Source organism: Gigantopelta aegis, chromosome 3 (genome assembly GCF_016097555.1).
Source record: "Gigantopelta aegis isolate Gae_Host chromosome 3, Gae_host_genome, whole genome shotgun sequence".
Lineage (NCBI taxonomy): Eukaryota > Metazoa > Mollusca > Gastropoda > Neomphalida > Peltospiridae > Gigantopelta > Gigantopelta aegis.
In genome coordinates, this window is record NC_054701.1 from 29,139,671 (window position 1) to 29,166,542 (window position 26,872).

The 26,872-nt window shown below is 36.0% G+C and overlaps 1 protein-coding gene across 1 annotated transcript in view; it reads left to right on the plus strand.

The window, feature by feature from the left end:
* LOC121367841 (phosphoenolpyruvate phosphomutase-like) overlaps positions 1-26,205 on the plus strand; it is a 36,876-nt gene extending 10,671 nt beyond the window's left edge. The window contains exons 4-9 of the mRNA XM_041492256.1: positions 12,149-12,361; positions 16,215-16,315; positions 16,827-16,944; positions 20,182-20,261; positions 21,292-21,474; positions 23,027-26,205. Of these exons, the coding sequence (XP_041348190.1) occupies positions 12,149-12,361; positions 16,215-16,315; positions 16,827-16,944; positions 20,182-20,261; positions 21,292-21,474; positions 23,027-23,104 (773 nt within the window). The 3' untranslated portion in view covers positions 23,105-26,205. The remainder of the gene's footprint in view (positions 1-12,148; positions 12,362-16,214; positions 16,316-16,826; positions 16,945-20,181; positions 20,262-21,291; positions 21,475-23,026) is intronic.
* The last annotated feature ends 667 nt before the right edge of the window (positions 26,206-26,872 follow it).

The following is a 26,872-nucleotide window of genomic DNA, read 5'->3' on the forward strand; positions in this document are numbered from 1 at the left end:
ATAGCCCAATGGGCCACCGGCGGGGGTCGATCCCACCCAATAGTTATTGCAGTTTAGTGTTGAGGTGTCATTTCACAAACATCTGTCTCCATTAAAAAAGTAAAGTTTGTTTTATTTAACGACACCACTAGAGCACATTGATTTTTTATCTTATCATCGGCTATTGGACGTCAAACATATGGTCATTCTGACACTGGTTTTTTTAGAGGAAACCTGCTGTCACCACATAGGCTACTCTTTTATGACATGCAGCAAGGGATTTTTTATTTGCGCTTCCCACAGGCAGGATAGCACAAACCATGGCCTTTGTTGAACCAGTTATGGAGCACTGGTTGGTGCAAGTGGTTTACACCTACCCACTGAGTCTTGCGGAGCACTCACTCAGGGTTTGGAGTCGGTATGGATTAAAAATCCCATGCCTCGACTGGGATCCGAACCCAGTACCTACCAGCCTGTAAACCGATGGCCTAACCACGATGCCACCGAGGCCGGTCCCATCTCCATTAATTCCTCAGCTGATGTCAGTGCAGGTTTTGATGGTGTTAGGTAACAGTCAGTATAATTGTTTCATCACTGGTTTTCGGGCAGGGCGTAACCCAGTGGTAAAGCACTTACCTGATGTATGGTCGGACTAGGATCAATCCCTATTGGCAACCCCTGCAGTTAAGAAAACATCCACAGCAAAACACAAGCAGTGGAAAAAATCTATCTAAGCAAAAAAAAGTGCTGTAGAGAGTGAAAAACTCCACGGGATTGCCGTGGGAAGTTGCAGGGGTTGCATCGGTGGGCCCATTGGGCTGTTTCTCATTCCAGCAAGTACATCAAAGGCCATGGTATGTGCTATCTTGTCTATAGGATGATGCATATAAAAGACCCCTTGCTACTACTGAAAAAATAGAGTGGGTTTCCTTTCTTAGACTACTTGTAAAAAAAATTATAAGTGTCATTAATTGCATCAGTATATAATATATTATTCTAAGTAACTACCCATTTCGGTGGCTTGCTAACATATAGGGTCTCCATGAGTGCTTGAGTACTTGGGAACGGGTCGAGTTTACCAAGTTTAGCAACTCAAGTACCCATGCAAGGAATAGGACAGGATAGGATAACATATTAACGTGCCCATATCCAATTACGGTTCAAGCACCGTGCAAGGAAAAGCATGCTCATTTTATTACTGTAAACCGAGAGAAAAAATGCATGCGTATAAATTTCGCGTCGTTCGCGCCCAACCTTATGTCGCGAAATTAATACGCACGCATTATTTTCCAGTTTGAAGTGTGCTTAAAGTGATGTCTCGATTTTATTGAGAATAAAATTCCCAAAAAGATTCACTCAACAGGCACAGCTTATACACGAGCTCTCCTTGATGGCGACTAATCATTAATTGTGTTATGTAACTTCAATCGATGGCGACTAATCGTTTATTGTTTTATCTACCAAAGGGTGTTAACAGTTAACAACTGAAGCTGTGAGTTGTGATTGTAATACAGGTGAGGTGGGTAGGGCCTAATCCCTTCTATAGACTGTACTAGACACAATTGCTTGATGTAGGATAACAGAATATTGATTTACAGACAGTAACTTTATAACAATTACAGTGAGCTGTCTTTATCCACATTTTTTTTTGAGCTGTCAACGATCGTTCGCGAAATTTACATGTCACGAACATGCGTTAAGGTATACATTTGCGAAAAAAACACGTTGCAATATTACTACGGTTTACAGTATATTTTTTATGTCATTTTGACATATGCTTGCAAACAGTTACATTACAGAGCTATGAGAATGTGTGCAATGCAATACAATGCACTGGCGTAGGAAGTGTGTGTGTGGGGGGGGGGGGGCCTTTGATCTCCACTTTGTAGCAGCAGCAGCAGCAGTGATGTTTTAGATAGATAAATAGACAGACAGACAGACATATAAATAGTTATGTGTGTCCCCGCCACACACACACACACACAAACATTTTTTGGCACCTTCCTATTCCCGTGCAATGGTATGATTTGGCATCCATGTTTAGGGCTAGAATTAAAATGCATAGTGCTATTTTATTTTGTTCCTCACTCTCATTATCATCCAGGGTAAGTGTCGGGGACTTGGGTTCGGGTTGAATTTGACCCTTGAGTATTATCATCCAGGGTAAGTGTCGGGGACTTGGGTTCGGGTTGAATTTGACCCTTGAGTATTCAAGTCCAATATTTTGGACTCGTGGAGGCCCTACTAACATAGGTAGTATTTTATAACAAAAGTAGACGGTAATTGTGAAGGAAATAGCTGGACTCATTGAAGATGGAGAAACAGCTGGTTAGAACATTACCATCAAGCATATTATGACATACATCTAGGTCAGGGATTTCCCTGTTTAAGGTTTTCCAAAACATTGTTGATGTTTGTTTGGATTTTCTGATGAGCGATTACAGCTTTTGCACAATCGATTCGTCGGTCATGTTAATATTGGTTTTGCATAACCGACAGACGAACGACAAAATTGTTTGTGCTAAATTTTATGCACTGCACATGTCTGACATACAATAGCCGATGATGAATAAATCAATGTGCTCTAGTGGTGTCATTAAACAAAACAAACAAACAATTAATATCTACATCACACACAGTAACACAACCTTGGCCTTGAAATTGACATGTGTTTTATGAAATTGACATGTGACAGTCATGGAGTGGATGCTTGCCGATATGCCTACAGTACTTGTGAACTATGGAGCAACATCTGTAACAAGCTTTTGTGAATTACATTTTAGTTCCTTTGTAGCTGTGAACTAGACACTTAGGGCCAATGTTTGTTTGTTTGTTTGTTTGTTTGTTTTGTTTAACAACACCACAGGAGCATATTGATTAATCATCGGCTATTGGATGTCAAACATTTCGTAATTCTGACTTGTAGTCATCAGAGGAAACCCGCTACATTTTTCCTAATGCAGAAAGGGATCTTTTATATGCACTTTCCCACAGACAGCAAAACACATACCACAGCCTTTGTCCAGTTGTGGTGCACTGGTTGGAACGAGAAAAAACCCAATCAGCTGAATGTATCTACCGAGGTGGTTCAGTCCTGCGACACAAGCACCTCAAGCGAGCACTTAACCGACTGAGCTAAATCCTCTTTCCCCCCCCCCCCCCCAAGTCAAATTTACGAAGCCTGTTTTTCTTAAATGCAGGTGTTTAAGCATTGTAAATATGTGTAGTAACACGAGTAAGTAAAAAAACAAAAACACTTAGTAAATTTAGCTCTTAGACACTTGCTGGCATCTAGTAACTAACTAAGTTAGATAGTGTTTGGGCCCAGGTCATCATCATGGATCTCCTGTCTATGGGATAGTGCATATAAAAGATCCCTTGCTGCTAATCGAAAAGAGTAGCCTATGAAGTGGCGACAGCTGGTTTCCTCTCTCAATATCCTTGTGGTCCTCAAACGATATGTCTGACGCCATATAACCATAAATAAAATGTGATGAGTGCGTCATTAAATAAAACATTTCCTTCCTTCCACCATCATGGAGCAACCAATCAAAAGTCTTAAAGTGATCAACATGGGCCGCATTTACAAAGCCTTTTTTTCTTAAACATAAGTGTTTTAGCATTGTAAATGATTGTAGTTTCACATGTGTAAAACTTAAACAAGTGTTTTAGCATTGTAAATGATTGTAGTTTCACATGTGTAAAACTTAAACAAGTGTTTTAGCATTGTAAATGATTGTAGTTTCACATGTGTAAAACTTAAACAAGTGTTTTAGCATTGTAAATGATTGTAGTTTCACATGTGTAAAACTTAAACATAAGTGTTTTAGCATTGTAAATGACTGTAGTTTCACATGTGTAAAACTTAAACAAGTGTTTTAGCATTGTAAATGATTGTAGTTTCACATGTGTAAAACTTAAACAAGTGTTTTAGCATTGTAAATGATTGTAGTTTCACATGTGTAAAACTTAAACATAAGTGTTTTAGCATTGTAAATGACTGTAGTTTCACATGTGTAAAACTTAAACAAGTGTTTTAGCATTGTAAATGATTGTAGTTTCACATGTGTAAAACTTAAACATAAGTGTTTTAGCATTGTAAATGATTGTAGTTTCACATGTGTAAAACTTAAACATAAGTGTTTTAGCATTGTAAATGATTGTAGTTTCACATGTGTAAAACTTAAACAAGTGTTTTAGCATTGTAAATGATTGTAGTTTCAAATGTGTAAAACTTAAACAAGTGTTTTAGCATTGTAAATGATTGTAGTTTCACATGTGTAAAACTTAAACATAAGTGTTTTAGCATTGTAAATGACTGTAGTTTCACATGTGTAAAACTTAAACAAGTGTTTTAGCATTGTAAATGATTGTAGTTTCACATGTGTAAAACTTAAACATAAGTGTTTTAGCATTGTAAATGATTGTAGTTTCACATGTGTAAAACTTAAACATAAGTGTTTTAGCATTGTAAATGATTATAGTTTCACATGTGTAAAACTTAAACAGGCTTTCTAAATTTGGCCGGGGTGGGATTTAGCTTAGTGGGTTGATTGTTCGTGTGAGGTGCTTGTGTTGCAGGATTAAACTACATCAGTGGATCCATTCAACTGATTGGTGTTTTTTCTCGTTTCAACCAGTGCACCACAACTGGACAAAGGCCATGGTATGTGTTTTCCTTCCTGTGGGAAAGTGCATATAAAAGATCTCTTGCTGCTTTAGAAACAATGTAGTGGGTTTCTTCTGATGACTATGAGTCCATTACCAAATGTTTGAAATCCAGTAGCCGATGATTAATTAATCAATGTGCTCCAGTGGTGTCGTTAAACAAAACAAACTTCGGGGGGGGGGGGGGGGTGTTGTAAATTTGGCCCCATATGTTGCAGACAAAAATATTGTATAAGAAATAAAAGATCTCTTACTACTTATTGAAATAACCATCATGTGTTAAACACCAAATAGCCAGATATTAAAGGTAGGGTCAACTCAAATAAGAGCCTTATGTTTTGGAAAGATGCATACCTGGACCACCAACACATACTGACACTTTAACAAATGAAAAACAAGTAATTTTAGAGTTAATAAAAAACCATGATTATTCCTGCTAACTGGGGGCAGCCATTTTGTTTAGTTTTTGTGACGACCAGTGGTATAGCTTGGGGCGAAGTAACGTCAGCTCCGTCCATCACAGTGTAAACAAACATTCTAATTTACGACAAGGTGCTTCGCTTTCATCAACCTGAAATGGAGTTACAGTATAGTATTTTTCTTTTTTCAAAATCTAAAGAAAAAATGCATATTATTAGGCCTATTGGTAGGGTACATTCGAGCAAAAAAAACGACCACTCATGATACCCAAGTGATACTTTTCTTTTCTTTGGTCAGTTTTGTGATTTTAGATGGGAAAGTCTACTTAATCAAGTGTTTTACAGAATTATTTACAGCAGGAAGGCTGATAAGTCCATTACAATTTGAGGGATATCTGTTCAGTTATCACACAATACCCTGTGATCTTAATAAAAGAGGCACGTCTCTTTAGTGTGTCTAGACACAGTGTTTGGGGACCATTTAAATATACACCTGCCAATCAGGAACCACAGGTACAGGCCACAGGAAGAAAAGACCAATTAACCAAGAAAACACTCCGATTATTATTTCAGTACATGGATTAATTTATGTACAAAACATAATGCAGTTATTTTAACACTTTGACAATGAATATATAATTTTTGCTGACTTATTATTACAGAACATTGCGATGCATTCACAATAATCAGGTATGTTTTGTTTCTTCAGTTCGAAGAATAATTCCTGACGTGACATGTTAGGTATTACATAACCACCAGCTCGCCAGAGGGCGTATTCACTGGGATGGTACAAAATGGCTGCGCCCGTTATATATAATAGCCGTCACATTTTACCGTTTTATAAATTAACTATATGATTATACTTGTTGATAGTAAGCAATAATGTGCATTATATATCGTTGAATATGCATACCAGGCCAAATGCCTTAATTGTCCCCTTCTTTAACATACCCAGTGTTGAGGTGTCGTTAAACAAACATTCCTTTCCTTTTCTGATTATACTGTCACATGATGAGTATTGACTGGCAGACAGAAGACTAGAGATGTTTGTTGTGCAAAAACACACAAGAGATCATTCAGTCAGCCTGTAGTCTGTCATATAACCATCGATTACATCCATGACTTAAGGATTATCATTCCCACTACAGAAAACAGAATACACCTAAAGCATCTACATGTACAAGCATATTAAAGAGACTTATTCTGTTTACATACATGTTATATATCTGTGTATTATGAAATGTAATATCAGACGGAGTTTATCTGGGTATTATGAAGCATAATATCAGATGGAGTATATTTTGGGGGATTTCCTTATGAACCAATTATTTCAAATGTTGTTTATTGGGAAAAACATATAAATTTTTACATACAAAATGATGGTACACACAGGCCTCGAAATAAGCATAGTGCCTGGTAACCAACGTTCGGGTTACCATATATTACAGGCCGGGTAACACATTTATGAAGTTTACACTTCTTTAATAAATAGGCTGATACCTAGTACTTTGCTATTAATTCATATTACTATTCTCGTTATACTGATACTTTGTGTAATGTGTGTTTAAACAGCACACAACTGAAAATGAAGTACTGTTGGTAACGTCTTGGTAAGCTGAATGAACATTTCCGACTTATTTTGGAAGGAAGGAAATGGTTTATTTAACGACGCACTCAACACATTTTATTTATGGTTATATGGCATTTGACATATGGTTAAGGACCACACAGATATTAAGGGAGGAAACCCAGTGTCGCCACTTCATGGGCTATTCTTTTTGATTAGCAGCAAGGGATCTTTTATATGCATCATCCCATAGACAGGATAGCACATACCATGGCCTTTGATGTACCAGTCGTGGAGCACTGGCTGGAATGAGAAATAGCCCAATGGGCCCACCGACGGGGATTGAGTGCTTTACCACTGGGCTATGTAACGCCCTCTTGGTAACCTGAATGACCATTTTCAACAAAATTGGATGCCTTTGGTAGACAAAATTTCATACAAACATTAGTATAACCAAAAAAAAAAAAAACCCTAGAAAATACTCATACATTAGTTAAGTATTTGCCTATTATAATTTGAGCAGTTATTGATCGAAAACATGTTACAATGGATCAGGGCTCACCCTGGATCAGAAATACCTGTAGCCAAAATATTAGCCAAATGGAATTTTTATTAGCCATATTGAAAATGCTTTAGCCAAATTTGTTTTACGCAGTACTGTATAGAGTATTTATATATTAATATGAAAATGTATCTTTTTCAGCTAATTGTGTACAAACTGGAATAAATAGGAAAAAAAGAAAGAAATGTTTTATTTAACGACGCACTCAACACATTTTATTTACGGTTATATGGCGTCAGACATGTGGTTAAGGACCACACAGATTTTGAGAAGAAACCTGCTGTCGCCACATAGGCTACTCTTTTACGACAGGCAGCAAGGGATCTTTTATTTGCGCTTCCCACAGGCAGGATAGCACAAACCATGGCCTTTGTTGAACCAGTTATGGATCACTGGTCGGTGCAAGTGGTTTACACCTACCCATTGAGCCTTGCGGAGCACTCACTCAGGGTTTGGAGTCGGTATCTGGATTAAAAACCCCATGCCTCGACTGGGATCCGAACCCAGTACCTACCAGCCTGTAGATCGATGGCCTAACCACTATGCCACCGAGGCCGGTGGAATAAATAGGAATAACAAAACCTCAATGGGGGTAGGGACAGTTAATATATTACTTTGATTTTTCAGCGAGGGGTGGAGTGAGGTGGGGATGGGGTTATGCATTATCTTCAGAGTTTGAAGCCAGTACCCCATACACCCATCCCCACTTCTGAGGCCTATGACATTAAATTAACAAACATACAGAAATATGGGGGTGGGTGGATGTTTATGGAGGGTGTTGTTTTTTCTTTCTTCCTTTTTTCCCAAATAAAAATTTGAGAGCTTTTTTTTATATATAGAGCTCATTATTTCTTTAAATAGCAATCGTTATGTTAGTTTGAATTGTTTTGGGTTTTTTTAAGTGACCCATCAATTCCCATGCTTGTTGTGATTTCTGCTTGCAAAATACATCAGCTAAGAATGCCGACTTCACAGTATACTCCATTTATTTAAAAAAAAAAAAAAAAAAAAAAAAAAAAAAATCCTTAATAAAATTTAAATTTACGGTCTTTTTAAAATCCAGCTAACCTATTACATGTCGCCTCACAGTCTTACAAATTTATAGCTAAAATTATCTAACAAATATGATTATTGTAAACTAATTTTATTCAGTGTACATTTAACTGCAATTTGTATAAATACTGCACTTTCATTTCCCGCGATCGCAATCTGCATGCATGCTCTTGACCCATCAGTTCCCCACCCCAAACAATTTCATAATTTGTGCCATGTTGTTGCTGTTGATTTCAGCATCATGTTAAATGCTTGTTGTGATTTCTGCTTGCAAAATACGTCAGCTAAGAATGCCGACTTCACAGTATACTCCATTTATTTAAAAGAAAAAGAAAAAAGTACATTTAACTGCAATTTGTATAAATACTGCACGTTCATTTCCCTAGATCGCAATCTGCATGCGTGCTCTCGACCATGGGTACGAAATTAACAAAGACAAAGGAATAAACAAAAACTGCAGTTAGGTATTCATTGATGCGAACAACTATTGTTTATCTACAAATTTACATCAAGATTTACTTTAGCATAATCGTATTGTTTAATGTCCGCATCGATGTCTCTTGACACTTTAGCCGACTCTGAAGCGTGACGTATATTCGCACCGAGAGCTGTCCTCAGTTCAGCCAACAAACGTTCTTGCTAACGTTCGCGAACTATTTGATTGGTGTTCGTCGTGTCCATTTGGTTTAACGTGAAGCGCACAAACCAGTCTTGTGAACGTTTTGTTTTCGCTCAGTCTGGCTGAACTCAGCCCTTGAGATAGTCTACATCATGTCTTTCGGCCCTGAACTGGCATGTGTATTAAAATAGACACGCATTGTCGGGCTGTTTTTATTACTTTGGTTCAAAGATTTTACAAAGTAAAAATAACAAGCTACAGATCTTCCAGACATTGCTGTCATACATGCTGAATGCATGCCGTTAAAATTAATAACCGTGATTATTACAATAAGCAAACATTATAAGGCCTACGCTGAATTCGGCATGACACAATTTCTTGTTACCAGTTGCGAGATCGCTATTACCGGATAATTACGCTAATTGAATATTTGGTATTATTATTATGTTTGAGGTGTCGGATTGATTATGTAACCGTTTGTTCACATCAGAAGACAGAAAATGGCTTAGCCAAAATTTTAGCCACTTGCAAATTTTTTAGCCATTTTTTTTGTAAAAATTAGCCAATGGCTAATTTGGCTACCGACAGCGCGAGCCCTGGTAGATACAAACTCAGCTTACATGTACATGACTGTATTTGCTTTTGTTATTTTGAAAAAAATACTTAATTATGGATGTATAGTTTATGTAACAGGCAACATAGTTTATTATTATTTAACAACATGTTTCAAGGCAAATCTGAAATGATTTTAACATGTATACATTAGTAATTACCGTGAGGCTAGAAATTTTTTATTCTATGTTTTAGTAGTTTTACAGACCTGTTGACACAAATTTTCCCAATTTAGAATAAAAATAAATTTGCAAACAAGGTGCCCTTTCTTATTCTCACAAACACCATTAATATATCAACTACACATGTTAAATAAAAGTTGTAACAAGTTAGCATTCTTTGGACACTGTTTTTGTTTACAGTGTTATATATGTGAAATAAGTATATATTCTGTAATATTACATATAGAGAGCATAAATTATTTCAACTCTTATATTATGGGACATTGGAATTTCCTGGTATTCTAATTTAATTTTTATTCCAATTCCCATTGTTCTATTTCTCGCTTCAGCCAGTGCACTTCCACTGGTACATCAAAGGCCGTGGTATGTGCTATTCTGTCTATGGATTGGTGCATATAAAAGATCCCTTGCTGCTAATTGAAAAGAGTAGCCCATGAAGTGGCGACAGCGGGTTTCCTCTCAGTATCTGTGTGGTCCTTAACCATATGTCCGATGCCATATTACCGTAAAATAAAATGGGTAGAGTGCATCGTTAAATAAACTATTTCCTTCCTTCCCAACATTGTTCTGCATAAGAATTATCCTGTAAAACAACATATAAAATGACTGGCCTAATGTTAGATGATATCAGCCCATCAGTCACACACAATTTGACCAACATGAGAAATCAAACTATTATGACTGGCCTGTCAGTAATTAAGCCATCTATGTGTCAAGTGTGTGGATAGCTAATGTTTCTACTGACTTACATTGTAAATAAAGCTGTGGCGCTATATTATAATTTAGAATTATTTTTTGTTTATTTATTTATTACAAAAAGTTTGTTTTAAAGTTTGTTTTGTTTAACAACAACACTAGAGCACATTAATTTATTAATCATCGGCTGTTAGATGGCAAACATTTGGTAATTCTGATATATAGTCTTACAGATGAAACCCGCTACAGTTTTCCATTAGTAGCAAGGGATATTTTATATGCACCATCCCACAGACAGAATAGCACATACCTCAGCCTTTGATATACCAGCCGTGGTGCACTGGCTGGAATGAGAAATAGCCCAATGGGCCCACCACGCATCAGGTGAGTGCTTTACCACTGGACTACACCCCCTTATTTATTATAAGTCACATAATATAATTTTATATGGTATTATACTTACCTATATTATCGGGGCAGGATGTAGCCCAGTGGTCAAGTGTTCGCCTAACGCACGGTTGGTCTAGGATTGATCCTAGTTGGTGGGGCCATTGGACTATTTCTTGTTCCAGTCAGTGGACCACGACTGGTATATCAAAAGCCATGGTATGTACTATCCTGTTGGGAGAACTTTATGATTCACTGGATTCAGAATTCATTTTTTATATTTAGCAGTGGTGAAGTCAGTTCATTATCGAATCAGTCATTCATCCATTTTTACACCCATTGTCCACCCACACCCAGCCATTCAATGATTCATCTATACACAAACATTCACCCATACATTCATTAATAATAAATACATCAATCAATCAATCCAACTATTCAGCCACCCACAAAATCCTTTAATCATTAATCCGTTTGTTTGTTTGTTCGTTCGTTCGTTCGTTCGTTCGTCCGTCCGTCCGTCCGTCCATCCATCCATCCATCCATCCATCCATCCATTCATTCATTCGGGGTTGGGACATAGCCCAGTGGAAAAGCACTTGCCTGATGTGCAGTCAGTATAGGATCAATCCCCAATGGTGGGTTCATTGGGCTAATTTTTTTCCCATCCAGTGCTCTGCAATTGGTTTAACAAAGGTCGTGGTATGTACTACCCCATCTGTGGGATTATACATATAAAAGATATATGCTAATCGAAAAGAGTGGTGGCAGCAGGTTTCCTCTGATGCATAATCCTATGTCTGATACCATATAACCATGGTTACAATGTGTTGAGTGTGTTTTTGAATAAAACTTTCTTTCTTTCCACCCATCCATCTATCCATCCATCCATCCTTCCATCCATCCATCCATCCATCCATCCATCTATTAATAATAAATACATTAATTAATCCCAATTATTCTATCAACCCCACGGGTCTCAGTGGCATCATGGTTAGGCCATCAGTCTACAGGCTGGTAGGTACTGGGTTCAGATCCCAGTCGAGGCATGGAATTTTTAATCCAGATACCAACTCCAAACCCTGAGTGAGTGCTCCGCAAGGCTCAATGGGTAGGTATAAACCACTTGTACCGACCAGTGATCCATAACTTGTTCAACAAAGGCTATGGTTTGTGCTATCCTGCCTGTAGGAAGATCAAATAAAAGATCCCTTGCTGCTAATCGGAAAGAGTAGCCTATGAAGTGGTGACAGTGGGTTTCCTCTCAAAATCTGTGTGGTCCTTAACCATATGTCTGATGCCATATAACCGTAAATAAAATCTGTTGAGTGCATCGTTAAATAAAGCATTTCTTTCTTTCTTTCGATCAACCCAATTTATTCCTTTATTTTCCCACTTGTCTAGGATTTAAAGCCATCTGGGGTAGTGGCCTGTCAATGTCGGCACAGCTGGGTGTGCGAGATTGCAACGAGGCGTCATGGACTCAGGTGTTGGAGGTTCTCGAGTTCATGAATGATGCCTGTGATATTCCAATCCTCATGGATGCCGACACTGGTTTTGGTAACTTCAACAATGCCAGGAGACTGGTGAAGAAACTCGAGCAGATTGGTATAGCAGGTTCGTATTAATTGTTTTTTCAGTATTTCATTCCATTTCAACTTATTTTTGTGCTTGTATCTAATTAAGGTTCAAGCATGCTGTTCTGGGCACACACACCTCGGCTATCTGGGCTGTCTGTCCAGGACAGTGGGTTAGTTATTAGTTGGTTAGTGGTTAGTGAGAGAGAAGAGGATGTGGTGGTCTTACACCTACCCAATAAGCCCACAAGAACAGCTGTAGTCCGATGTCTTAACCACTGCACCACCAAAACTGATTTTTAAGTATTAAAGCGATTATCCTGAGTTTGTTGCCATTGTTTAGTTTGTTTGTTTGTTTGTTTTGTTCAACGACACCACTAGAGCACATTGATTTATTTAATCATCGGCTGTTGGATGTCAAACATTTGGTCAGTTTGACATTTAGTCTTAGAGAGGAAACCCGCTATGTTTTTCCATTAATAGCAAGGGATCTTTTATATGCACCTTACAATAGACAGGATAGCACATATCACAGCCTTTGATATACTAGTCAAGGTGCACTGGCTGGAACGAAAAATAGCTCAATGGACCCACTGATGGGGATCAATCTTAGACTGATCGCACATCAAGTGAGTGGTTTACCACTGGGCTAAGTCATGCCCCCCCCCCCCCCCACACATTGTTAAGCTATGCATAAATGGTACATGGTAGTGATCATTTTCTTCAAAGGGACGTAGCCCAGTGGTAAAGTGCTCGCTCAATGCGCAGTCGGTCTGGGATCGATCCCCGTCAGTGGGCCCATTGGGCTATTTCTCGTTCCAACCAGTGCACCACAACTGGTATATCAAAGGCTGTGGTATGTACTACCCTGTCTGTGGGATGGTGCATATAAAAGATCCCTTGTTGCTAATCGAAAAGAGTAGCCCATGAAGTGGCGACAGTGGGTTTTATCGCTCCATATATGTGTGGTCCTTAACCATATGTCTGACGCCATATAACCATAAATAAAATGTGTTGAGTGCGTCGTTAAATAAAACATTTCCTTCCTTCCTTCAAAGAAATAGTTTATGAAATGTTATAAAAAATATCTAGTTGCTTTGTCCCGCTACAAATAGATACAAGTGAATTTACTTATAGTCCATCCCATCATTCTATAAACATGTTTTTTGTAAATAATTTTAGTTTGGTCTGACATAAGAAGAAAAGTAAATGTGTTTTGGAAATGACAATTGTATACTATTTTTGTGTTTAATTTAGAAAACAATCTGTTCAGAAATAAATAACTTGTAGTAAATTCCATAGCATGAAAAAAGGCATTCCTCATGGGACGGACTATGAGTGCACATGCTATTTTGTTTTTCTATATTTTCCCCTACATTGTACATGGATGATTATGTAAATATTCTCCACTGGAACTGATGACATTTGACGACCTCGCTGCTGAATACATGATCCCAGTGGACCATCTGTTTACACATTACAGGCATGAGTGCAATGAGTGACAACTTGATGCAGTGACAGATGGGTGCATATTCAGTTGGCAACCCGGGCAATTAAGAAAATGTCTGTGGACAAAAACATGCCATGGAAAACAAAATGAATCGAATATAGTCCACGGCAAAAGGAAAAGTGATGTTGAGAATTAAAACCTCCACAGTCATCTCCACTACTGGGGGCAATTGTAGGGATGGGGTGGGGGGGATGTAACTCAGTGGTACAATGCTCACTTGATGCGCAGTCTGTCTGGGGTCGATCCCCGTTGGTGGGCCCATTGGGCTATTTCTCGTTCCAGCCAGTGCACCACGACTGATATATCAAAGGCCATGGTATGTGTTATCCTGTCTGTGGGATGGTGCATATAAAAGATCCCTTGCTGCCAATCGAAAAGAGTAGCCCATGAAGTGGCAACAGCGGGTTTCCTATCTCAATCTCTGTGTGGTTCTTAGCCATATGTCTGACACCATATAACCGTAAAATAAAATGTGTTGAGTGCGTTGTGAAATAAAAATATTTCCTTCCTTGTAGGGAATGAGTTAGAATGCAGACAGCAATAACCTGCATCTGCTACATGTAGCTGATCAATCCTTCACATACATGTATCTATATTAATTCTTGAATTAATACATACATATATACATAAATAATTATCCTATAATTTACCCATGATATCCATGTCATAAACCCATGTGATAATTTAAGTTATTGACCTGGTTAATAATGGTATACAAATTTGCAAGGTCTCGAGGTAATGTGTTGCTGTGTATGGGTCATTTGTTTACAAGCCAACAAAACCTGTATACCTGAGCATAACATTTTCAGAGATTTAGTTAAAATGCATGACGTCAAACTAATTTGTACTAATCGTGATGACGTCATATTACTGATTATGGCGACCGTAGTACTGTGATTTACTCATTTTTTTTATTAAAATGTTATTTTAGAAGTTTTATAGGATAAATAGAATTCGCTACTCATGTTTTTTAATATGTAAAATATCAACCGAGTCTATGTTAATCTGTATTAATCATGTACTATAAAGGTTTTATGTTTCATCAAACATTTGGCATACAGTGAGGGTTATTTGTTACCAGGCTCTGGTGTAGCGACAGCAGAATGCTTTTGTTCCATATCGCAAATGACATTTAATGATAAAACATATCTATTGAATGTTTGTTCAGGTCATTAATATGTAAGGTCATATGAGTTGGGAAAGTACATGAATAGTTGTTCCAGTTTCCAGTATAATTTGTTGACTTAACTTTTATTCATACTTAACGTTACATGAACAGTGAAACCCCTCAAAACAGGACACACAATGGGTCTATTAAAGAGTTCAGTTTTAAATGGGTTTAAAGAAGCTCTATTCTGTACTGTTGCTTAGAAGGGGACCATGAAAAATGTCCAGATTTGGAAGATTTCCAGTGTCAAGTTGTGAGGGGTTCACTGTGGTACTAGGATTCAAATTACTGTTTCATCATGCTGTCCTTGACATTCACACCAGTGGAAGAAATGTATGGAATCTTTTCATGTCTACCCTGACCTTGTGTTAAAATATCTGAGAGATATTTTACTCCAAATTTTAATTGACTTGTCTGTGATATTTATATTTTTGCACAGTTCTTTTCACTGTTTAATTTAACTTTTGAATTTTATGTCTACATGTACCAGTAGATGTACTTTCCTTTGTTAGACACCCAATAGCCAGTGTGGGTTTTTTTTTGTGTCAGGGGTCATTTAAGTCATTAAATTTGTTTTTCATTCATTTATTCATTCATTCACTCACTCACTCACTCACTCACTCACTCACTCACTCACCCATCCCAGTGGTGGTGGATCAGATGTAGGTCAATGAAAGTGGTGCAGTGGACCTAAGTAAACCTGTCAAAGGCTGTGGTATGTGCTGTTCTGTTTATGGGAAATGTACATAAAATATCCCTTGCTGCTTTTCAGTAGGTATAGCCTTTCTGACAGCAGCAAGTGTCCCCTCTTGCTGTCTAGAGCAAGTGTCAAAATAATCATACCAAATAAATGTGGTTTGAAATGTGCTGAGGTATCATTAAAGAAATATTCCCATTGTTTTCTTTGCTCCCTGTTAAATCTGCCTGGGTTATGTATTAGAGATTAAACACACAACCACTATGTGGGCTAATACTACCACCTGGTGGCAAGCCTTTAAAAAAAAAGAGACATTGATTGGATTGGAATAATTTAACATGCAAGTCAGAACAAGCTGTCGTATCACACACCTGTTTTTGGGCACAAGTTCTGGAGTGGGCCAGTTCTTTCATCCAAGACAAGAAAAGTTGGGGAGGGAAAAGTCAAAGATAGGGTTTTAAGGCCTTTGATATACCAGTTGCACAGCATGTGATTTAATAAGACTTGTTTTGTTTAAGGTGCATGCCTAGAAGACAAACTGTTTCCTAAAACTAATTCCCTCCATGACGGAAGATCTCAACCACTTGCCGATATTAAAGAATTCTCGCTGAAAATTCAGGTATGTTTTTGAAAAAATCTTCTTTGATGATGGAATACGAAATTATCCAGTATTTATCCAGTGTTATTACTTTTATCTTTCTTTTACATTTATATGGATTTTGACTTCCACATTCAATTTTTTAAAACAGTAATTTGGATGTGGCAATTAAGTTTGTCACCCTCTAAAAGTTGTCAACAGGTCCCCACTGTGTGTGAATTTGTGGTATTTTATTTTTACTTTACTGTTTTGCATTGTAAGAAAATGAGACAGATTTTATGAATTTAGTCTGAAAGAGAATAAGATGAGATAGGTTTGTTCTGTAATATATAAACTAACATGTATTTATGTTTAATACTATGGACTTGTCACAACTATAAGTCCATATTTCATAATAGAAGAGGCAGTTACCCTAGCATTTAACTTGTGATTTATATAGATAATATACACATTAAACTTTCAACAGAAATACTAATGATGTTGATTGTTACTTACTGGCGGCAGAACATGTTTTTTGTTGATAATTTTTCAGGCCTGCAAAGACACTCTGAAGGATCCTGATTTTCTAGTAGTGGCGAGAGTGGAGGCCTTCATAGCAGGCTGGGGACTTGAAGAGGCCATGAAGAGAGCTGAGGCCTACCTTGAAGCAGGTAAGACTACTGATGGTATGGATGATGATGATGATGATGGTGTTATTGATGTTTATGATGATGGTAGTGATGATGATCAATCTGATTAAAATTAGCTCTACAGGTCTACCAGTAGATCTAACAGCATTGTGTGGACTCCCATGTCCAGGTGACATTTCATCTTTAAATAACAATTTAAATATCGACCAATTACACTTCGCCTTTTATAGCATTATTCAGGAGCACACAAATTCTAAAAATATCGGGTGAGACTATTTATGCAGTAGGCAAAAGTGTTGGTCTATTTCAACATTAAAAAAACGGGGAAAAGTGCAGTAATAAACTCTGGATTGTATACTAATATAAACAGATTTTATGGCTATACCATCATAGGTTGGGGTTTTTTGGTCTTAAAACAAATTTTATATACAATTTTATATTGAAATTAGTTTCCGGCATACTTCGTAATTCACCCGAATCATTTTGTATACCCTCAGCATAATCCCGAATGTTTTCAAATTCTTTTCAAATCACTGGCATAATTTTTCAAGTAAGGTTTTGATTGGTCGAATGAAAGGTCAACGGACATGAGCTCCAACGGGGTGCTGTTAGATCCACAGGTAATAGTAATTAACCAGTGGAGCTAATTTTAATTAGATTGGATGATGATGATATGGATGATGATGATGCTGTTATTGATCTTTATGACGATGATGATGACAATGATGGTGTTGTTGATGCTTATGACAATAGTGGTGCTAATGATGATGATGGTGATGATGGTTTTTGTGTTTTTTAGTACAAAATGTTCATAACTATAAAATGAAAGGAGTATTTGTTGCCACCTCAGTGCATTTTTGTTTGGTGGCTAACATGGTTGTCTTTAGGATATAATAATACCTGTTGCAGGACAGATGTTAGGATATAATAATACCTGTTGCAGGACAGATGTTAGGATATAATAATACCTGTTGCAGGACAGATGTTAGGATATAATAATACCTTTTGCAGGACAGATGTTAGGATATAATATTCCCTGACTTTTTCATTGTCAGTACCTTTATGATGATACACCTGTAATGGTTAAATCAACGTCCACTGATCAAATTGAATCCACAAACCCTCTGTATAAGAATGCAGCTCTCTACCTACTGAGTTATACTAAGGTTGACGACAGTCACTCTTTGCACCCTTGTTTTGGCTTCGTACACAATACATATAGCATAATACATTACTGTAATTTAACTTGAAATCCATATTTCATAAAAGGTAAAAAAAATTAATCACAAGATTTTCTTCAAACAGATTCAGGTGCATTAGTAATGTTCAAACAAAAAATGTTCAATAGCAATTTTGCATTGGAATTTGTCCAGCATTTTTAAAACGTAAACATCATGTATTCAGTTTGTAGTTATTGTAGTTATGTATAATGGGAAGTCATTGGAATACTGACGTCATTCAAATTCAAAATTAGTTACATTATTACAATGCTTCCCCACATTAAAATAAAAACTGATCTACTAACCTTGACCCCTGTCAAAATTCTATAACAAGCAGATAATGCTGTTTACAGGTTGGCATGTTTTGATTTTTCATAATTCTGGACAAAATATTAAGTTTTAAGTTTTAAAATATGAAAGAAATAAAAAGTACCTTTTTTCAAATATATCATATAAAAAAATTACCATTGGATATGGGTTTTTTATGGTGTACAAAGCCAAAACAAGGGTGCAAAAAGTGACTGTTGTCGACCTTCAGGAAATTCCCTCTAGCTACAGTCAGTACAAGTAGGAGCAGTTTATACTAACACAACTACATACCATACTTCCAATCACGTGAAACTGCCCTGAAAATGTAGGCCAAGGACAGATGAACTTTTACAAGTCCTGACTGACTTATACATTTTATATTCTGTATTTTTTATTGTATTTTTAATTTTTTTGACACATTTGTGTTACCAGACTGTTGAATCAACGTCCACTGAGCAGACTTTTTCAAACCAGAGACCCTCTGTGTAAGAGTGCAGCACTCTGCCAGCTAATCTAATACGGAATTTGTCACTACCCACTTGCCAGTAGTAATACTTATAATACATACTAATAACACACATATGTGTGATAACATTTTAAAGACATATGACTGGCTGCTCCTGGGTGAGTGATGACCAGGTCGCCACTGCCATACTTTCCAGTGAAAAAACCCACAATCAAAAACAATTGCTCTGTGACATATAGGTTAACCTAAACTTGACTTGTCTGTGATGCACAAGTTAACTGCATGTGCTAGATTTTAGTTGGAAAAGATGTTTAAAATGTATTTTAATCCTTGTTTTTTGAGGTTTGTAAGAAATAGAATACTATATTATTCATGTCCGTTAGATACTGTTTGTTTTACTTGTTGTAAAAACCCTATCCAACTCGCATTTGCTTTGTAGATATGTTTTAAAATAACTCATTGTAGTTTTAAAATAACTCATTGTAGTATAAATGGTATCTAACGACCACTCATGTAGTACTCTCTACATAATACAGTATTGTTTACATACGTGATATAGCTTTCTATCTATCAATGAAACAGTAATACTCATCAATCATCCACGTGTCAGCCATAAGGCAAAATCTTCTACACCTGTCAGTTGTCAAACATTAATATTTACTATCCACTTTCCTCACGGTGATTTTCGTAATATTGTATGACATAGAGAGATGATTAATTAGACAATATCACCCTGAGTGGAATGAAGTATTGCTGTTACTAGTACAGTACATCATGAGTGGAATGAAGTATTGCTGTTACTAGTACAGTACATAGTGAGTGGAATGAAGTATTGCTGTTACCAGTACAGTACATAGTGAGTGGAATGAAGTATTGCTGTTACCAGTACAGTACATCGTGAGTGGAATGAAGTATTGCTGTTACTAGTACAGTGAAACCATTCTAAATCAAACCCTCTGTAAACCCGAATTCCCTCAAAAGTTTATGACATTTTTTATGGTCCATTTTTAAATACATGTATCAGTTTAGAACGTAACCTTTCTAAACTTGATACCCCTTAAAACCATACTTTTTACTTGGTATCATGAGTGTCCAATTTAGTGTGGTTTCGCTGAATTTTGTTTTATGTTATGAACTTTGTGAAATTATCATTTAATTATTTATACTTTTTTATTATTCAAAGTTGTATGTTGCTATGAATAAATGTGATACAAAGGTTGTGATCATTAATTCATTAAAAATGTCTTTCTATTTTGTTGGCAGGAGCTGATGCCATTCTTATGCACAGCAAAAAAAGTGATGCATCTGAAATTGAAGGATTTGTGAAAGAATGGAAAAATCGGGTACCAGTAGTTGGCAATAATAGAAAACTTTGTCCACTGATAGCAAGAATTATTTATCCACACTAATAAATTAATGCATTTATTTCTAACTTTCCTCTGTATCACAGGTCATTCAAATACTAGTACATTTTATAAAACATGATTCAGGGTTTGTAACTCTAATAGCTGAATCTAATTAAGGTTCAAGCATGCTGTCCTGGATACACACCTCAGATATCTAGGCTATCTGTCTAGGACAGTGGGTTAGTTGTTAGTGGTTAGAAGAAGGTGTTGTGGTCTTACACCTACCCATTGAGTGGTTAAAACTTGCTCTGGGTGGGAGCTGGTACTGGGCTGCAAACACTGTACCTACCAGCCTATAGTCCGATGGCTTAACCACGACACCACGGAGGTCGGTATAACTGAATCAACAGTCCAGCTGCAGTTTTGACTGTATACCACTTTGTGAAGTGGTCTTGAATTATCACATTAACTGTAGAATCAACATTGATGGGTATGCAAATATGTTGTGTTGTTGTTAATAAGTGTATTTCATTGAAGGCCATTGTACCTCAGATTTAACTAAAATGCACAGAGATGTATATTGTTACAAATTTAAAGTAATATTTCAAGGGAGGCCACTTGCATTAATTTCATGTCACATTTTAGTCTGAGCACCATCACATTAATTTAGTGATGCATTAATTTTATGATTTACAGTATGTAATTACTTTTTTTCTAAGGGGGGGGGGGGGACGGAAGAGCACAAAGTTAGGTTAATGTAAACTATAAAAACATTTATTTTGTGTATGTACAGTATCTATCTACAGAAGGAGCCTTTCAACTATATCAATGAATCCTAAATTATTTTAATCTAATCTTTTGATGATTGTCCTGGTGTTTAAAATATTGTTACAGTATTGGATATAATACTGAGATTACAAAGCAACGGTTATTTGTAATAAATATGATAAAAATAAATCTTTAATACCAGAGTATCAATAACTTTGAACTATTTTTATACTGAAATTTAAAACTCTCTCTCTTTAAGGGTCCAGTAATTCTAGTGCCAACAACATACTACAAGACACCAACTGAACGTTTCCGTGAAATGAATATCTCCATGGTGATCTGGGCGAACCATTCCATCCGGGCGTCGGTGCTGGCCATGAAGGCACTCACCAGGAGACTGTACAAGGATCAGAATATACAAGGAGTTGAGGATGACAATCAGGTCAGTAATATAGAGGGGTAACCCCGATATGTGGGCCGCGATACAACACATAGCACATTTAGGAGATAACTATATGGAGTTTTTACATTTGCGGGTGTTATTGTCTATTTGATCTCACAAAAATTATTAATTTTGACCGAAGGTGTTAGCCTGAGCTCAAAAATGAAACATTTGCTGGCATCAAGTAGACAATAACACCCCTCAAATCTATAAACTCCATATGGTTATGTCCATTGTAAACTGAATCGCTTTTTTATGGAACTAACTGTATATTTGGAACTTCTCGATACAGCCAACTGTAGACCTTTGAACCGTCAACTTGGCCTGTTCCAATTGCTAATGATATCACTTTTTAATGACGTCATTAGCTTTCCGGGTGTTATTCTCATTTGATCCCGGATAAATAATGTAATTAACCAATCACAATACAGAACACACTCGCAGTCAGTTTACAATACTTAATGACACTGATGCTGGTTATTAGGCAGTATAAAACTTTTTCAGCAATTATGGATTCAAATTTTTGTTAATTACATATCACTTAAAACATCTAGCTTAAGGGTTAACTTTATAATAAAATTATGAACTATGAGCTGTACGGTTTTACTCTATTTCACTGTATTATTTGTATTCCCAGTAATGAGTAAACTATGGTATTCCTACTTTTGCTTTTACATATATTAAGTGCTGCAAAGCATCGTATGCTAAGCATCCCACATTTTATCCCAACACAAAGACACTCTATACGTGACGTCTTTTTACAGTGTGTACATTGTAGAGCAGATGAGGGGAAATCAAGCAAAGTATTCCACTATTTAAGAGAAAAATCATACAAACTATGTCACTATTTAAGAGAGATAACTCTTGGTCATTTTTACTTTTAGACCAGAAGCTATTTTAAGGCAGTATTTAGAATAATTTCTATAAAATTAAAATAGTGCACTCTATAAACTTGTGCAATAAATAGCATGGCACAACAACTGGTGTGTGGTTCTGTCTATGTATGTATCATGTTTGTCATGATACAGCTGCCTTAAATTGATGTATCGTATTGTGGATCTTGTATCACGATACACCGGCCTCGGTGGTGTCGTGGTTAAGTCATCGGACATAAGGCTGGTAGGTACTGGGTATGCAGCCTGGTACCGGCTCCCACCCAAAGCGAGTTTTAACAACTCAAAGGATAGGTGTACGATCACTACACCCTCTTCTCTCTCACTAACAACTAACAGCTAACTCGCTGTCCTGGACAGACAACCCAGGACAGCGTGCTTGAACTTTAATTGAATATAAGCACGAAAATAAGTTGAAATGAAAATGTATCATGATACCACAGTACCGTTACACCTCTACAGTAATACTAATAAACAAAATAAATTTTAAACAATTTGGTTCAAATGATCTGTATATTAAAGTATAGAACATGACATCTCATTTGTTTAATTAAAAAGGCTTAAAATACTGATAAAGTAATGCAAGGATGAAGTGGGGAGGTTTTTATTATTTATTTTGGTTTTGTTTTCATATTATAATTTTTTGTATTTTTTTTCAGATTGTTCCCGTTAAGGAATTATTCCGACTTCTGAAAGAAGCAGAGCTGATTGAAGCTGAAAATAAATATTTGCCTTGATGACAGTGACCTTTGGGCTATTTATAACTGTTGATTTTTATATTCAATACAAACTTTGTAAGCAACATAATATTTATACATATGAATGAAGTCTTACTATTTTTATTACTGGTAATGTTGCATGTGTTCAGATTTATTTGAAGTTTGTGATGCTACATTCACGCTTTTTAGCATAATAATTAATTTTTAAAACATGTTTTTAATTAAATAAGTGCTTTCAAATTAAACTTATAGTAGAATGACATTGGCAACTTGCATTATGTGCTTGAGTGTTTTTTAAAAGAACATTTGGTTGTTTGGCTAAAAAGAAAAAAGAAGACCAATTGTAATTTATAAATAATTATAGATAATGCCTTAGAAAGACTGTAGCAGAGTTTCAAACTCCTTGCTAAAAAGAACATGGTCTTTGAAGAATACCAACTTTTATTTGCTGAACAGTATATATTGATGCTGACCTTGTTAAAATGTTTGCTCAACTTTGGATAGTTTTATTACAAATACTATATGATGTTTTTACATGTTATGCTTACTTTGTGTCAGTCATGATTATTAGACTCCCCTATATGTGATCATGTGGGATAGAAGTCCCAGAGTCGAAATTTCCACCACCGAGGGTGTTCTTTTGCTATCCCATGTGACTGCATATGATGTAGTCTTTTTCTCCCATCTATTCGGTAAATAAACTATTATTTTACATGAACAAATAAAGACGACTGAAAGATAGCTGTTATAATGCAGGTTTTAACAACAAAATATCTAAAACCATTGTCTGATGACCTCCGATCACCAACTCACAAACATATTTCATCATATATTACCAACAACGTCATACTTCCCTTGTTAAACACAGTCACGTAATAGTCCATGAAAGATAGAAATATCTTTGTCTTTCATTGGATAACTTTGTTTTGTATACTGAAGGATGAGACAAAAAATGTTTATTGCCATACTATGAAACCTGTTACATCTAGCTATACAAATGTCATATATCTTGAATACATGTGATACATCCATATTGAGTGTATTACATCTAGGTATACAAATGTCATATCTTGAATACATGTGATACATACATATTGAGTGTATTACATCTAGGTGTACTAATGTCGTGTATCTTGAATACATGTGATACATCCATATTGAGTGTATTACATCTAGGTATACAAATGTCATATATCTTGAATACATGTGATACATCCATATTGAGTGTATTACATCTAGGTGTACTAATGTCGTGTATCTTGAATACATGTGATACATCCATATTGAGTGTATTACATCTAGGTATACAAATGTCATATATCTTGAATACATGTGATACATCCATATTGAGTGTATTACATCTAGGTATACAAATGTCATGTATCTTGAATACATGTGATACATCCATATTGAGTGTATTACATCTAGGTGTACTAATGTCGTGTATCTTGAATACATGTGATACATCCATATTGAGTGTATTACATCTAGGTGTACTAATGTCGTGTATCTCCATATTGAGTGTATTACATATTGTGTATACAGGCCCTAATCTTTCTGGCATAATTAGCGTTTTCTTCCCTGAAAGTCGACTCAAGTTGCCGAGTTATTAGCAGTAGTGAGAAGTCAAAGTCGCCATAATATTTTGGATCAAAAAAACGAAATCACACAACAGATGTCAAGACCCAGACTTATTTAGCATCATAGCTCACTTGTCACTTGGTTAGTCCCTGCTTTTTACTTTGGTACAAGACTGTACATTAACACATGTTGCACCGTTTGCTGTGACCATTCGAGCGTTGTTAATCCTCGGCCACATTTATTTCCGTAATGCCAGAACATACTAATTGTTACTTTCATTTTAACATAACAGCACATTATCAACTACTTAATACTATGTTTTTAATGAAACATACAATTGTTTTGTTTGAATTGTATGACCAGCAGTAGTATTTTATATCGAAAATATGATTAGAACCAAGTGTATAATTTGACATTTTTCCGAATGAATGCAAAACATCACAAAAAGTTATCAAATGTACTGATAAATATTCACTTCGCCTATTTTTATCAAACTTCTCCCCTTTTTTCTGGGAAGGGAGAAGTCACTTCTCCTAATTTTTTAATTCTAAATTTAATTCTAAATTAGGGCCTGGGTATATATCGGATACTGAATATATTACACCCTGGATATGTACTGAGTGTATTACATCTTCAATATATCAGTTTAGTATATGTTAAGTGTATTACATCATGGATATATATATATTGTTTCATTTATTATGCAACTACATGTTTTTGCTGTTTCCTGTCCCAGAAAGAAATACCTGTTTGTTATAGATCTAGTTATGTAGATGTATTTAATACTTTATTCACCTGGTGCATTCTTTGTACCACTTGCATTCAGACAGGAACACAGGTCTCTGAGAATTAAAAATTAGCGTATGTCATTTATGAGTTACCGGTGTGGTACATAAAATACTTATTTTAGTTTTCATACCCATTATGACCTAATAAATGATTTCTTAAATTTAGCTAAAGGCGAACAAAAAATAAGTTATAATAGGGTTTCTTATGTAGGAAAGAGTTTTTTGTATGTGAAAATTGATCTGAAAACGGCTTTATTAATCTTAGATGACTTAATTGCATCTCTGGTGCTTGTTTCTGTAATATTTAGCTGTATATTAAAGGTCATGGTATGTGCTATCCTGTCTGTGGGATGGTTCATATAAATGATCCCTAACTAATAATGAGTTTCCTCTCTAAGACCATACATTAAAATTACCAAATGTTTTACACCCAACAGACAATGATTAATAAATCAATGTGCTCTAGTGGTGTTGTTAAACAAAACAAATTTTAACTTTAACTATAATAGTTGTCATATAATAATAGGTATCAACTATAAACATTTTTATATAGCATGTAAATTGATGAAATTTTATTTTTAAAAATTGGATACATGTATTTCAAGATGGCCCCCTAAAATGATGATTACAAAAATTAAGAGGTGTGGGACGTAGCCCAGTGGTAAACCGCTCACTTGATGCATGGTCAGTCTGGACTATTTCTCGTTCCAGCCATTGCACCACGACTGGTATATCAAAAGCTGTGGTATGTGCTATCCTGTCTGTGGGATGTTGCATGTAAAAGATCCCTTGCTATGGAAAATGTAGCAAGTTTTCTCTCTAATTAAGACTTTGTGTCAAAATTATCAAATGTTTGACATCCAGTAGCCAATGATTAATAAAACAATGTGCTCTAGTGGTGTCATTAAACAAAACAAATTTTAAATTTAAAAAAAAAAGAGATAAGAATTCTGGAAATGCATTTGTAAAAGTAAAAACCGTGTCCATTTCAAGACTGTTTTCAGATCACTTTCAACACACCTAAAGTACCATGCCTTTATTTTGAACAAACGAAACTACTGTTGTGCAAAACAACACTGAAGCAAGTGGTGCACAATTTTCTGAGGTCTGAAACATATCACAACCCTGGACAAGTAACAGAACTGTAAAGGGGTCTACACTGAATTTAAAAATAAAGAGAACAAAAATCTTAAATGGTCTATGGTACCAAAGAAAACTGACAGTTCGTTTTAACAGTTTAGACAGTTTATGTCAACACTTAGCATTCATGACAGAATTTGTGTATTATAGTGTGACATAAATACAAACCATTCATTGGTGTTTGCATGAATTCAGATTTTCAAGAAGTAAATAACTGAAAACAGCACAACCACCAAATGTCTTTATTGTTAAACCATTCAGTCATAACATGTTATTA